The 13,601-nt window shown below is 36.3% G+C and overlaps 1 protein-coding gene across 1 annotated transcript in view; it reads right to left on the reverse strand.

Annotated features, from left to right (window-relative positions):
• Positions 1-300: 300 nt before the first annotated feature.
• The window catches only part of NPFFR2 (neuropeptide FF receptor 2), a 245,915-nt gene continuing 232,614 nt past the window's right edge, over positions 301-13,601 (reverse strand). Inside the window, 4 exon segments of the mRNA XM_032458369.1 lie at positions 301-3,776; positions 3,778-4,072; positions 5,950-6,049; positions 10,500-10,834. Coding sequence (XP_032314260.1) covers positions 3,237-3,776; positions 3,778-4,072; positions 5,950-6,049; positions 10,500-10,834 — 1,270 coding nt within the window. The 3' untranslated portion in view covers positions 301-3,236.

Below are 13,601 nucleotides of genomic sequence, written 5' to 3' on the forward strand. Positions count from 1 at the left end.
ATCCTTCAGGGAATTGTCTTCCTGTCCTTTGGAGTCTCAGACCCCTCCCCTACTTCTCAGCTCAGGATTGCGTGTATGCCTCAACTGCCTGACTTTTGGGGAGCCTCTCAGGTCTTTGTGAAGCTCCTATACATATGTAATTAAAGTTGCTTTTCTCCTGTTACTCTGTCTTATGTCTATTTAATTATTAGGCCAGCCAAAGAACCAAGACAAAGGGAAAAGTTTTATTCTCCTACAAATACAAGTGAAGACAACTGAATACAAATGAATCAAATTGAATAAAGATTATTTTAATGTCCAGCTGCGTAACAATGAAATGAAATGAAATATGGGGATACAAGTCCTCTTTTAATAAACGGGTGAGAAAAAATTTGTTTTACTGAATATGCAGTATTTGAGAGTGTGTAAGTGAATAAATTCTCTAACATCACTAAGTGTAAAATATTAAAACTTGAAGAAATATTTGACAGTGTGTATTAAAACATAAAGAAATGTACATATATTTTGGTCAAGCAATTGCATTTTTTGTTAAGACTAGTCTAAGATAATCATAAATATGCCCAGTATTATATAACTGCATCATTTTATAGATTCAAGAAGCAACTTATATTTCTAACCACAGATAATAATAAATTAAGGTATAGTATTAATATGAATACAATATTTGAGAATATTAAACAACATGGAAACATTCTTGATACACTAAATGAATAAAACGTTATAAAGTATACACCCCAGAATCATAGCTTTATTAAAGAAAGCATGTACTCATGCCCCAAAATGACAGCAAGAGCAGTTATCACTGGGTGACCACACAAGAAATCATTTTACTTTGTCTGTTTTTCTGTATTATCCACTGTTTTCATTATAATCTGAATTATTTTTAATATCTAAAATTGAAATATAACTCAATTACAGATAAAATGCAAATTAAAACTGGAAAATATTTGCAACTACTTGATTAATTTGTTCAATAAATATTATTGTGTATCCATTATGTGCCAAACACTATTTTAGACAATGGAGATACAGGGATAAGATAAAATCTCTGCCCTTCTAGAATTTACCCTCTGGTAGGGCATATGTACAGTACACAGGTGAATAAATGAGTTCTGAAGATAATTACAGATAATGAGAATTGCTTTGAAGAAATAAACAAGGCTCAGGTGAGTTTTGGGTTGACTCCTGAAGTATGAGAGAGCAAGGGTGTGGAGGGCAACAGGGAAAATAGTTCTGGCAGGAAGAAAGCAGGTGCAAACCCAGAAGCAGCAAAGAACTTGGCAAAGATAGAGGAAGATACAGGCAGGCAGTGTGAATGAAGAGTGTGGGGCTCGAGGTGAGGTTAAGAAGTGGACAGGGGCAGAAAAAGTAAAGGTGTGAAAGTCTTAGTAAAGAGTTTGCTTTTTTCCAAAATTAAAAAAAAAACTGTTAATGGCTTTTAAGCAGAGAAATGACATTATTTTTAATGTTTTTTAAAAAGATCATTCTGCCTGTTATTGAGGACTAATAAAAAATTACATAGTAATAAATAAAAAGCAAAAACAATAACAAAAAATACAATGAGAAAATGGCCAAAGAATGAGAAGAGGAATAAGTGTAAATTGGTAAGAAACACAGAACAATGTTCAGCTATACTAGTAATCAAAACCACAAGTTTCAATGACTTTCTATAGTTAAAGCAGCAAAGCTGAAGAAAGAAATTTAATATCTAAAGAAATGTAATAGTTAAAGATACTGTGAGGTAGGCAATAACAAAGGCATTCTTAATTACTCGGAAAAGACACACGTACAGGGTGCTGATTAAGAGGTGTTTAGAATAAGTGTCTTCACTATTTTTTTTCCTTAAAGGGGAATTACATGCAATTTTTGTACCATTCTGTATTTCTTGAAAACTCAACAAGTAACAGGTGTTATTTTTATGATACTTGTTCTTATATTTTATAATATGTACATTTTATAATAAAGAAATGGTTACTGAAGAAGTCCAGAATAAGTTCATCACAACACGTAGACTGTGTGATGTAGAAGAAATAATAAAGTTTGCAAAAGTATTGGAAATACGTAACACTTACATATTCAAATATCACATAGCCTAATTTAATTGAAAATGCAGCAAGTATTTTCCCGAAGGCCTATGATATTGAAAAACTTTTAAATTGAACCACATTAATGACTGAAAAAATACAGTGGGTCCAAGCCCAGGTATTTATTTTTATATGTCAAACTATTTGTTGTTTTATAGTTCCCAGTTTTCTAGGGACTATCTCACTGTAGAATAAAAGCCAGTACTTGCAACTGTTGGCTTTACATAATCATAACCTAGCAGAATCCGGGGACTCATCATTCTCTTTTTAATAGTGGTACTGTTTACTAATCCGGTAGGACCGCTAGACTTACAGGTTGTGCCAGTAGGAAACCTGGAATAACTGGTCTTGCTCTACACAGACTTCACGGGAGTCTAATGACGATTATTGAACATCTCTGACTAAGCGCTTTAAAAGAGCGCTACCATTCTTCTGCCAACAGCTGCATTATTAAAAGATTTGCTTCTTTATATCAGAGGTTCTATTCTGTTAGAAAGGAGGTCAAGTTGGGATCCTGAATCACCTCTATAAGAAACACGGGTTTGGCTCAGGCTTAAATTCATTCAGGAAAACATTAAAAAGCCAACAATAACTCCTATGGAACAATGTTATGACTTTAAGAACTTTAACTGTTATCTTTGAAAGAAAACAAAATCAGCCTTTAAAATACAAAGAAATACAGTGTCCCTTTATTTGCTATTGCAATTCTTATTTCTAAGAAAGCCAAGTACACATTAAAAAGCACAAACAGATAAATAGTTCTGGAGTCTAACATTTCAAATTCGAAAGCAAAGGGTGAATTGACAAAATGTGCTCTCATGCAAAGAACTGCTCATATATCACCATTCAAGGAAATGCGTGTGTTACAAACACATACAATACATGTTTGACTGATACACAAATAGCTAAATTGGAAAAGAACAAGCTTTGAAAATTGGTCATAGAAAACAGATTAATCCAGGCAAATTTGTATATGAATCTCTGTACATTTTTTAAATACAATAAGATTGATTACAAACAAACCATTTTATTTACTTTTTTCCAGACAGAGCACCTAGCATTCTTAGAATAACTGCCGTACAAAGCCATAGGAAGCAACAGTATTTCGCTATATAATACAAAGGAGAGTTAAAATCATCACACCAGCCCTCATTACATCTCATTGCTATTGGTAAGTTCTTCTAATTCTTCCGTCATTAATTCCTGTATGGGTTTTTCAGCACTTTTGCTACAAAGCACAATTTCCTCTTGTGGGCTTTTAATTGTGAGTTCCGGAGCCGACAGATGAGATGTGGTTATGACCGTGTTGTTTTTAGCTCTCAGGGTGTAGGCTTCCTTGGACTTCACTCTTTTTCTGCAGAGCCGGAGGCAAAAAGCATCTTGGAAACCACGGCGAAAATTCTCATTGAAGAAACCATAAATGATGGGGTTGACGCTGCTGTTGCAAAAGGCCAGCCAATGTGCAAAGGGGTAGACGTAGATGTTGATGAGCCTCAGTTCATCTGGAGACAGGTCAGCATAGTCTGAGAGCATCATCAGAGTCCACAGGGGCAGCCAGGAGAGGATGAAAAGCAGGGCCACAGTCAGGAGCATCTTAATGACCTTCTGCTTCTTCTTGGACACCATGTGCCACTGCTCCTGGTTCTGTGTGCCTCTGTGAGGCACCGTCGTCTTGAAGAGTGCAATTCCAATTCCTTCCATACATGATGACGATGAGGAACATGGGAGCCAGGTAGATGTTGGCAAACAGCACAGTGGTGTAGGTCTTCCTCATTTCCTGGTTTGGCCAGTCTTCACGGCACCAGTAGACTGGGCCTGTTTTATTCTGAGAGTTGAGTGTCACTCGGTAATATTTTTCTTCTTTCACATGTAACATTATTGCAGATGGGGCTATAATGGCGATGGCCAGGACCCAGATGATCATAATAATGACAAATGATGTCTTGATACTGAGCTTTGGTTTAAAAGGATAAACGACACACTGGAACCTGTAATTAAAGGCAAATATCAGACAAGGATTGCCTCATAACTTTTTATTGAGTCATGAATTAAATTTATTTAAGTAAATAATACCATATGATATCACTTATATGTGGAATCTAAAAAAGAAAAAAGACACAAATGAACTTACTTACAAAACAGAAACAGACTCACAGAACAAACATAGTTACCAGGGGAGGAAAGGGGGTGGGAAGGAATAAACTGGGAGTTTGAGATTTGCAGATACTAACTACTATATATAAAATATATAAACCACAAGTTTCTACTGTACAGCACAGGGAACTATATTCAATATCTTCTAGTAACCTATAACAAAAGAGATATGAAAATGAATATATGCATGTATATGTATGACTGAAACATTATGTTGTACACCAGAAATTGATATAACATTATAATCTGACTATACTTCAATTAAAAAAAAAAGAGAAATTACCATTAGCTAGAGAGACATGCACCATCATTTTGTGTAATTGATATATGAGATAAATTTCAACTCAAAATATGAATAAGTTGAGTATATCTGACACTGTTAATAACTGAAAATACTAGTGGTAACTAGTCTGTAACAAAATGAGCATTTAATATTCTGTTCCCGGATCCTTTCCATTGGTTTGCATAGGTAGTCTCTTTAAGCGTTCCTACTTAAAAGATGGGGAAACAGGCTCTAAAAAAGTAAAAAGTCTTGCTCTTAATCACACATGATTTTTACATAGGTATTTTTGACTCCAGAGCCCATATTCTTAAACCCTCTTTCACGCCCTTCTGTGGCCCCTCACGTATGATCTGTATGCTTGGCCGTGCAGCTTGCTTTGGCCAAGTGAACATTAGCAAGCATGGCGTGAGAAGAAGCATGAGTGATGTCAGCTGCAAGACACAGAGCAGGAGCACCCACCACACAGAGGCACCCAGGCAATCCACAGAGTTGTGGGAAATATTAAAGCATTATTGTTTGAAGCCACTAAGCGTTCTCACAGTTGGTTTCACAGCTCTAAGAGTCTGAGAGTTTCCGTGTGAGTTCTGTTTATGCACATTCCCAGTGTTCCATGTCCTCTGGTGAGCATGAAGCTTCAACATCGCTATGTAGAGGGAGCCTGATTCGTTTTACTGCTGTTTTGTTACTGTGATTCTTGATGTAATTACTGATACTCATTATGTTCATTATAAGATAATCAACCATACTGTTAGACAACTGTATAACATTTTATATTTTTCAAAGTACTATCACATACTGAATCTTCTTTGATTTTTGTGATAACTCTGTAAAACCGAAGTGTTATGAAAATTATTACTGTCCAGATCTGCAGTTAAGGAAACTTAGAGCTTTTAAGTGGCCCAGCAGCAACTCCAAATTAATCTATCTAATATCTTTATACAATGACTAGTTAACTTGAGCTTTGACTGCTTTGTTGTCTTTATAGCTCCTTCAATGCATGTGTAAGACCTTCTCTCTTAACCTTCAAATTTTCATCTAGTCTTCTAATTAGGGAATTCTCCCATTTGCTCACCCTTAAATTATGGCTAATTCATAGGTGCAATTTTAGATATTTTGCTCTTTTTGTAACCATCGAAACTTCAAATATTATTTTTTCATTTATCCATTCAACAAATAGTCTATAATATCTTGTTATAGTGGCCTGAACTAAAGCTTGCAGGATCCCTAATCATTCAATCTTAAAATATGGAAATCTGAGTAGTTTTATTTTCTTATTACTGAGCCTTTAGTACTACATGCCTTGCTCTTAAAGGGGTATATATTGAGCAGATATACCCAAATTTAGTAGATTATACATTTTTCACTGGTTAGGTGGATTAGTTGCATGCATACCCAATTTTCTGGATTTAGAGTTTGGTGCTGACCTACCTGTCCACTGCTATTGCAACTAAAGTGAAGACTGAAGCTGCAACAGACATTCCCTGGACCAAGCCACTTATCTTACACATTGTGCTTCCAAATGGCCATCCTGAAAGGGAAATGGAACAGTTAGTCTTTGAAAAGATCATATATATGAAATTATATATATATATATATATATATATATATATATATATATATATATATAAAATTTTCCTGAAATTATAAGGCGAAAGACATGAAATCAGATTGATGCAGCTGTTTCCAAAATGATATCTGGGGAACAATCAATGCATCGCATTATTTTTATTAATACATTCAGAGCTCTGTTTTTCAGGATACTAATAATAATGTCAAAACTTATATGACTTAGTAACTTTTGGTAACAGCATTGTATACTCTGCAATAAATGCTTTGCATCTGTTAACATATCTAATCCCCACAATAGGCTTTTGAAGGCTTTATTAGTCTCCTGATGATGTAAAAAAGGTAACAAACACACAAATTTAAACCCTAGCAGTATAATTTCAGAGCCCAAACCATTAACCCTTATGCAATAGTGTCCTTTAAATGAATAAAACAGGAAGAACATTGGTTCTCAAATTTGCAAATGTATTCTATAACTTAAGAGGAATCAGGAGTTACATGTAGAATAAAGTTAATATTTAGTTATATATAACACAATGAAACAATTTACCTCAGAGATACTTTGTTAGGGAGTGAGTCTGTATTCCCTTCCAAATTGCGATATGGAAGAGTTAACCCCCAGTGTGATGGTATTTGGAGGTGGGGCCTTTGGGAAATGGTTAGGTTTAGATGAGGCCATGAGGGTGATGCCCACATGATAGGATTAGTGCCCTCATAAGAAGAGTAAGAAACAGAACTCTGTCCATATGCATGCACTGAGGAAAGGCCACGTGAGGACACAGCAATCTACAAATCAGAAAAAGGACCCTCACCAAGAACCCAGCCATGCTGGCACCTTCTTCTCAGACTCCTCGCCTCCAGAACTGTGAAAATAAATGTCTGTTGTTCAAGCCACTCAGTATATGGCATTCTGTTATAGCAGCCTGAGCTAAGACGTTCTTTGAGAATAAAGAGCACTTTGCATGAACAAAAGTAGTCTGTTTGAATTACTTCCTAACTGAACTTCAGTTCCTAGAAGGTTTATAAAAGAAATTGGTAAAATTATCATATTTGATATTTGATATCAATCAAATCAAATTTAGTTTGATATTCTACAAGCCCCTCTGCTATTACAGGAAAGTAACTCTATTATTCTTCCACTAGCAAAATATTCTCATTTCCTGAAAGATGAATGCTACATTTTTCTCAAATTTTTAAAATTTATCTTTTTAAAATATTTACAATTTGTTATTAAAATATTCTTACCTAATTAAAAAAATTCCAATAACCTAAATGATCCAGGAACACTTAAAAAAATTTTTGTCATCTATCCAGACCACCTTAAAATAGGTGCTTGAATGGTTCCACTGAATAGAAATGAAAAGGAAACATGTCTTCCCAGTCCTAAAATTTGTTTGCTTGTTATAGTATTTACTGTTCAACAAAAATGCAAAAAAGTGTGTATAGCCACTCTCACCAAACTCGACTGACATGATAGCACTAGGACAAAAAGAACGTAAATCCCCAGAAAGGAGGTGCCAGACACTAGTGAATGTAAATTTGGGAAAATAACACAATTGGCTGAATTATGTATAAATGCAATTGGATGCCTCTGGCTTTTCCCCAGGCCAGTGGAAGAAAGGAGGTTACTCTCTGAGGAGGTCAAAGCACAGGGAATCTAGACACTGAGTCACCACCTACAGGCAGAGTGGGTGTCACAATGATGAGAAGGATGAAGTGAAAATACACGTACACTCGGCATAGGATATTGCTGGTTCAGAGACCAGCTGAGCTCCAGGATGCAGCAGCCAGCCTCATGTCCCGATGGCAGTAGATGAGAGAATTTCCTTCCGGGGAAAGTTATCCTTCCAAGAACACTGACGAATTTTGACCGGCAGATTTTTTCAGTTGTGGATTTCCCAACGAATCACCCAGACTAATGAAGCTGAGCGTGGGCTTTAACCCCAAACCCCAGGCAGGCTGAGTTTCAAGGCAGCCGTACAGGGCCTCACTCTGAAACACACACATCTAAGTCGTAGCTGACGTTAGGGAAATCGCAAACATGAAAGAAGGAGACTAAAGCAAATAGGGAGAACAAAACAGGAGAAAGCCAATATGAATCAGGTAGACAAAAAAATTAAAAACAGAAAAATTATTACTAATAACCTCAGGGACATAACACATTTTATCCATGAAAATTATGTGCATGGTGGTATAAGGAGGTGGTATAAGAAAAGAAAAATAGCTCAGAGAATCTAAAACAGGAAAACAGAAATGGCTGCTGAATTTATGTCAACATAGAGTTTGGAAGAGAAAGTTAAGATCTTTGAAAGTAGAATAATGAGAAGCAGAAAATGGAAGAAAAAATATTTCCAACAGAGAGCAACCCAGCAGCTCCAATATCTGATTAATACGAGCTGAAGAAAGGAAAATGAAAAGGAACCCTAGGAGAAAGTTCCCCAGGATTGAAGGGCATTCTTTTCTTTTTTTTTTTCATTGAAAGGACCTAGTTTATGTGCAGCACAATAAATGGAAAATAGAAAGACTTACATCAGGGCATAACGGCCTAAAATTCAGAACACCAGGGGTAAAGAGAAGCTCTGAAAGCCTTCAGGAAGAAGAGCAAAGTACCAGTCAGAAGTAAAAGAAGCAAGAGTCAGGTCGCATCAGATTTTCCAGCAGTGACACCAGGTTTCCCAGCAGCAGCAATAGAGAAATCTCTTTAAATATTTTGAGGGGAAAAAAAGTTCAGCCTAGAATACTTTACACAGCTAACTACAAAGAAGTGTGAAGGCAGAATAAAGATATTTTCAGATACAATATCTCAAACATTTTTATCTCAATGCATCCTTTTTCAGGAAGCTAATAGAGGAATAAACCAATAAAAAAAAAAAAAGAGAGATGGTGTCCAGAACACAGAGGATTGAGCATAAACAGAGAGTAAGACAATTATTAGGGCCTCAGTGAAGAAAGCTCCCAGAGCGATAGCTGAGCTCCATACCCAGAGAGCAGTGTCTCTGGATAGGATCAAGATGATAGAGAGCACCTGGAGGGGTATGTCCAGGTAAAAAAGATGCTATTTACCCTTTTTTTGTGTGTTTTTGATACGTTCAAAAGTATTGACAAGAAATTTAACACTCCTGGAAGATAATTCTGAGGATACATTACTGATAGCTACACTCAAAAAAAAAAAAAAAAAAAAAAACCTAAGCAAATCAAAATGTGATACCCTTATTAACACTAGGAAAACAAAAAATCATTTTATGAGAAAAATTGCTATCATCACAAGATACAAAAACCCAGGCTCTATTTAGTACATGATGACAGAATAGGCAATCTAAACTCTCCCTGGCTCCCACTTCAGTGAAAGGAAAGAAACAGAAGTAAATTCTAGAAGGAAACCACTTATTCTCCAGTAAACTGATGTTGAATGCCATGAAAGGATGAGAACTGTGGTATGGCTCAAGCTGATCTAAATATCTTCAACATGCTGCTTTGGTTTCATTTTTTTCTTATACAAAGTTGGAATATGAATGTCTTGAGAGCTGTTCATTAGTTAATACAGCAAATATTTACTAAACAAGCACTATGCACCAAAACTGTACTGGGAACTACACTCTTCCTCACTCCCAGAGTATGTGATGTGGTGCAAAAGAAGTAGTAATCTGGTCCCAGAAGCACTCCAGGGTAGCACCCTCACCATTACTTATGTTGCACATGTGAATTACCACTACACGAGGAAACCACCTCTTTGTGAGAAATCATTGATATCGCTACTCCATCTTCCATCAAAAACTGTTGGCAATCTCCCCAGCTAACCACAAGAGGGACTAAATGCCTATTCCCGTTAGACTGAAGACATTTCATTAATTGAAACCACCGGTAAGCCACTGGAAACCACTTACCAGTTCTTTGAACTTTATAGTTGATAATACATTTTTAATGGAAGTACTCGGGATTGAATCCAGGCTCTTGTGCATGCTTAGCACTGAGCTAAACCCTCACCCAACAGTCCATAATATTCTGAGCTAAACCCTCACCCAACAGTCTGTAATATTCTCAATGATATTTCTACCATATTATACATGCCCTGAACCGTGCTAAGCAAGTTCAAAGTCTTTAGTAAGAAGTGTTAAATCTCATTCGCTGATGACCTTCAGTAAACACTCTATAAAAATAATAGCTTCACACTTCACCTCTGTTATTTGCTTTATTTTTCTCCGTAATTCTTATTATTCTCTGATGACTTATATCGCTATTTGTTCTTGTTGTTAGCCTCCTTTAGAATGTAGACACCTTCAGGATAACTACTCAGAGCTGTTCTCAGAACTCCGTGAATATTTGTGAATGAATAAATGATCCTGTCATGGCTACGGGAATATGGGACAATCATTTTCTCATATCATCTTTGAGCTGCACACAAATCAACATACCTGCTATGATATTGTCCAGCAGCGTGGTAGGCATACAGAATATGCCAACTAGTAAATCACTTATGGCCAGGTTCAAGATGAAGAGATTAGTGACAGTGTGCATATGTTTGTTCCTCATTACAATAAAGCAAACCACTGTGTTTCCCACCATGCACAGGAAGAAGATTAGAAAGTAGGAAATAATGAAGACTGCAGCCACTTGAGGCTGGTGGAGATAGTAGCTCACATAGGTGATGTTGCCGTCTGCGTACAGATCATGCTTTGTGGCATTGACACTCCAGATGTGGTGCCAGGTTTCTGAAGAGTTTGAGTCCCATTTCTCACTCATGATGGACCTGAACAAAGAAGAGGCAGAAAAGAAAAAGCATGATTAAAAAGCAGGGGAACATAAGTTTAAAAGCACGTAAGAGAGATGCTTTTACAATGCTATGGAATTTTGAAGGGTCTTTTATAATAATCCATAAGTTTTGCGTGGAACTGAGTTATAAATAAGGCATTCAAATTATTAGGCTTTTAACCAAGAGCATTTGAAAATCCCACTTTGTGCCACGAGGAACACTTATTATTATATTTTATTTCCTTGATATACCCTGTATTATCTCCCTCTTTATCATACCTTCCGTCTACTCGCAAGTTTCAAGGGAAACCTTCCATAACTCCTTTTCCTCCTGCCTCCAGATGTCATAATCTGTCAAAACCTACTTGTTCTTTTCATGCTAAATAAGATGACTTGAGCTTTCCTAATATTTGAATGAAGTGTCTGCAACTTCAAAACTCTCGTTGAAACAAGCTTCTTGGATTTTCCTTATTCTCTTTGACTCAGTAAACTGAATATTCTCTTTATACAATTCTGTATGTTGACATAGCCACAAAATAGAATTTCTTAAACTAGTTCTAGGTTACTTATCTTGGTTTCATTTAGCATTATTCCATTCACATAGTATATATTCAATAAATACTTATTTGGAATCTATAAATCTTAAATAAAGACATTTCAATCAACTGTTGTGTGTCAGAAGTCCCCATGAACACTCCCAGGTTTGGTGATTTACTAGAAGGCCTCACAGGACTCAGAGTATGACAGTGAAGGGATACAAAGCAAAATCAGAAATAAAAAGGCACACAGGGTAAAATCTGCAGGACAGCAGGGACACGCTTCCAGGAGTTGCCTCTCAATGGAGTCACACGGGATACGCTTAGTTCCTCCAGCAATGAGTTTGACAACACGTGGGAAGTGCTGTCTACCAGGGAAGCTCCTTAGAAACTCAATTCCCCAGATTTTTAATTAAATAGTGGTCATGTGGGCAACTTCTTTTGAGATATGTCAAAATTCCAGACTCCTGGATGGAAAGTTGGTGAGCAGGATGAACTATGTTGTTTGCATGAACAGCTTATACCTAGTGAGTCATGCATCATTTAAGGAAACTTTATATTGGTATAGGGAACTGTCTGGAATTTAAGTTCCCAAACTCCAACTCAGGGCCAACCGCAAAAGCAGGCCTTTTTAAAGACAGCAGTCTCAAGTCTGCTTGTTAACTCTTTTCTGCATGTCTTGTAAAGTTGACAGGTTATACGTGCCCTGAAATGAAAATGAATTTAACAGTGGACTTATGCAAGTGAACTCTCATATTCACTTTTTTGGAGTAGTTTCATGGACTGTGAATTGTTGAGGATAGATTGAAATGAGTCTCGGCAAGTAGATAGTCAGATCCCAATTTGCAAGGTCATATAGTGACCTCATTATCACTTTGCATTTTCCAGTCTTTTACCAAGTACACATTTATATTGTATTAGGGGAGCATGTTTATCTTTTGTCAATACTGCATAAGGATTAAGATATGTATATTCACTTCTGCTACTGAACTTTGGATAGTTTTCTCTTTGTATCTTAGGTACAGGGAAGAATAAACAAGATTAAGTTATGAATATGAAGTAAGTCAGTTAAAGGGGATCATTTTTCGTCCCAACAGCTCCTATTATTTTGCCATTTAATTTTTTCCCTTTCCTCAAATTTTTAAAATTCACTTTTGCTTTTCTGTATTTCGTATCCCTAAGTCCAAATAAATACAAAAAATGAAAAGCAAAGTGAGTGTGGGATGGGGTGAGAGCTTGGAGAAGAGGAAGAAAACAGGAATTTGTGTAGAATCAGAAGCAGGCTGTTATACAAAGTCAAGTTGAGAATATCTTTGGGGTCCAGAAACTGATATTGAGAATACCTATCAGCTTGATAAAAATCATTTCAATGAAAGTCTTCAAAGAAAAGCATTCATACAAATTTGTGAAGATATGTATACCTAAGGCAAGGAAACACTATAAATACAAATGAGAACGGCATGAGGAAAAATGTAGGTAGCTAAGAGTTACTAATAAAAGACATCTGTCCATGGATTCAATTAGAGCTGACAAACATATGGGTAGAATATATTATAAGACATAAGACATTTTTTTCTTATATCCTGGCTTAAAGCAACCCCATATTTCCAAAGCAGATATCCATCCGTGGTATCTGTTGAGATAAAAGTGTTAGGAAGTTTGAGATCGAAGAGGATTCAAAACCTTCCTGTGTATTAACTTAAACTCCACGTTATTTGAGACAGAAGTGCCTCCTTTCCTCTTCTTCCAATAGATTTTTGATAAACTAAAATCATATTTTGTCTTGGGGCCAGCCTGGATTTCACTATCCCTACTATTGGCTTGATAACTATATTTGGCAAGACAGCATGCAAAATGCAATACAGAGAGGTAAGCAAAGAATCTGTCATATTTTAACCGTTAATTCCTGCTGATGTGCAATTGTAAAATTTTCGTACATGAGGTAATAGCCATTAGGTTGACTTATAATAATATGAATTTAGGAACTACATCATCCCCTGTAGTATTACTGTCGTGAGGCAGAGAAAAGCCAGGTCCCGACTGATCCTAGGGGGGCCCCCTTATCTCAATGTCATACAACAGAGACAACTGCTCTTTGGTGTTCATCCTATTTAAAGGCTTTAATAGGATATTCCTGTGTAAATCTTGCTTATAGTAAATAAATACTAAATCTATGGATTTATGAGGTGTAACTCCCTAGGAAATATCATGTAAGCTGGGGTGTAAAAT

The sequence above is a fragment of the Camelus ferus genome, chromosome 2 (genome assembly GCF_009834535.1).
Source record: "Camelus ferus isolate YT-003-E chromosome 2, BCGSAC_Cfer_1.0, whole genome shotgun sequence".
NCBI classification, from domain to species: domain Eukaryota; kingdom Metazoa; phylum Chordata; class Mammalia; order Artiodactyla; family Camelidae; genus Camelus; species Camelus ferus.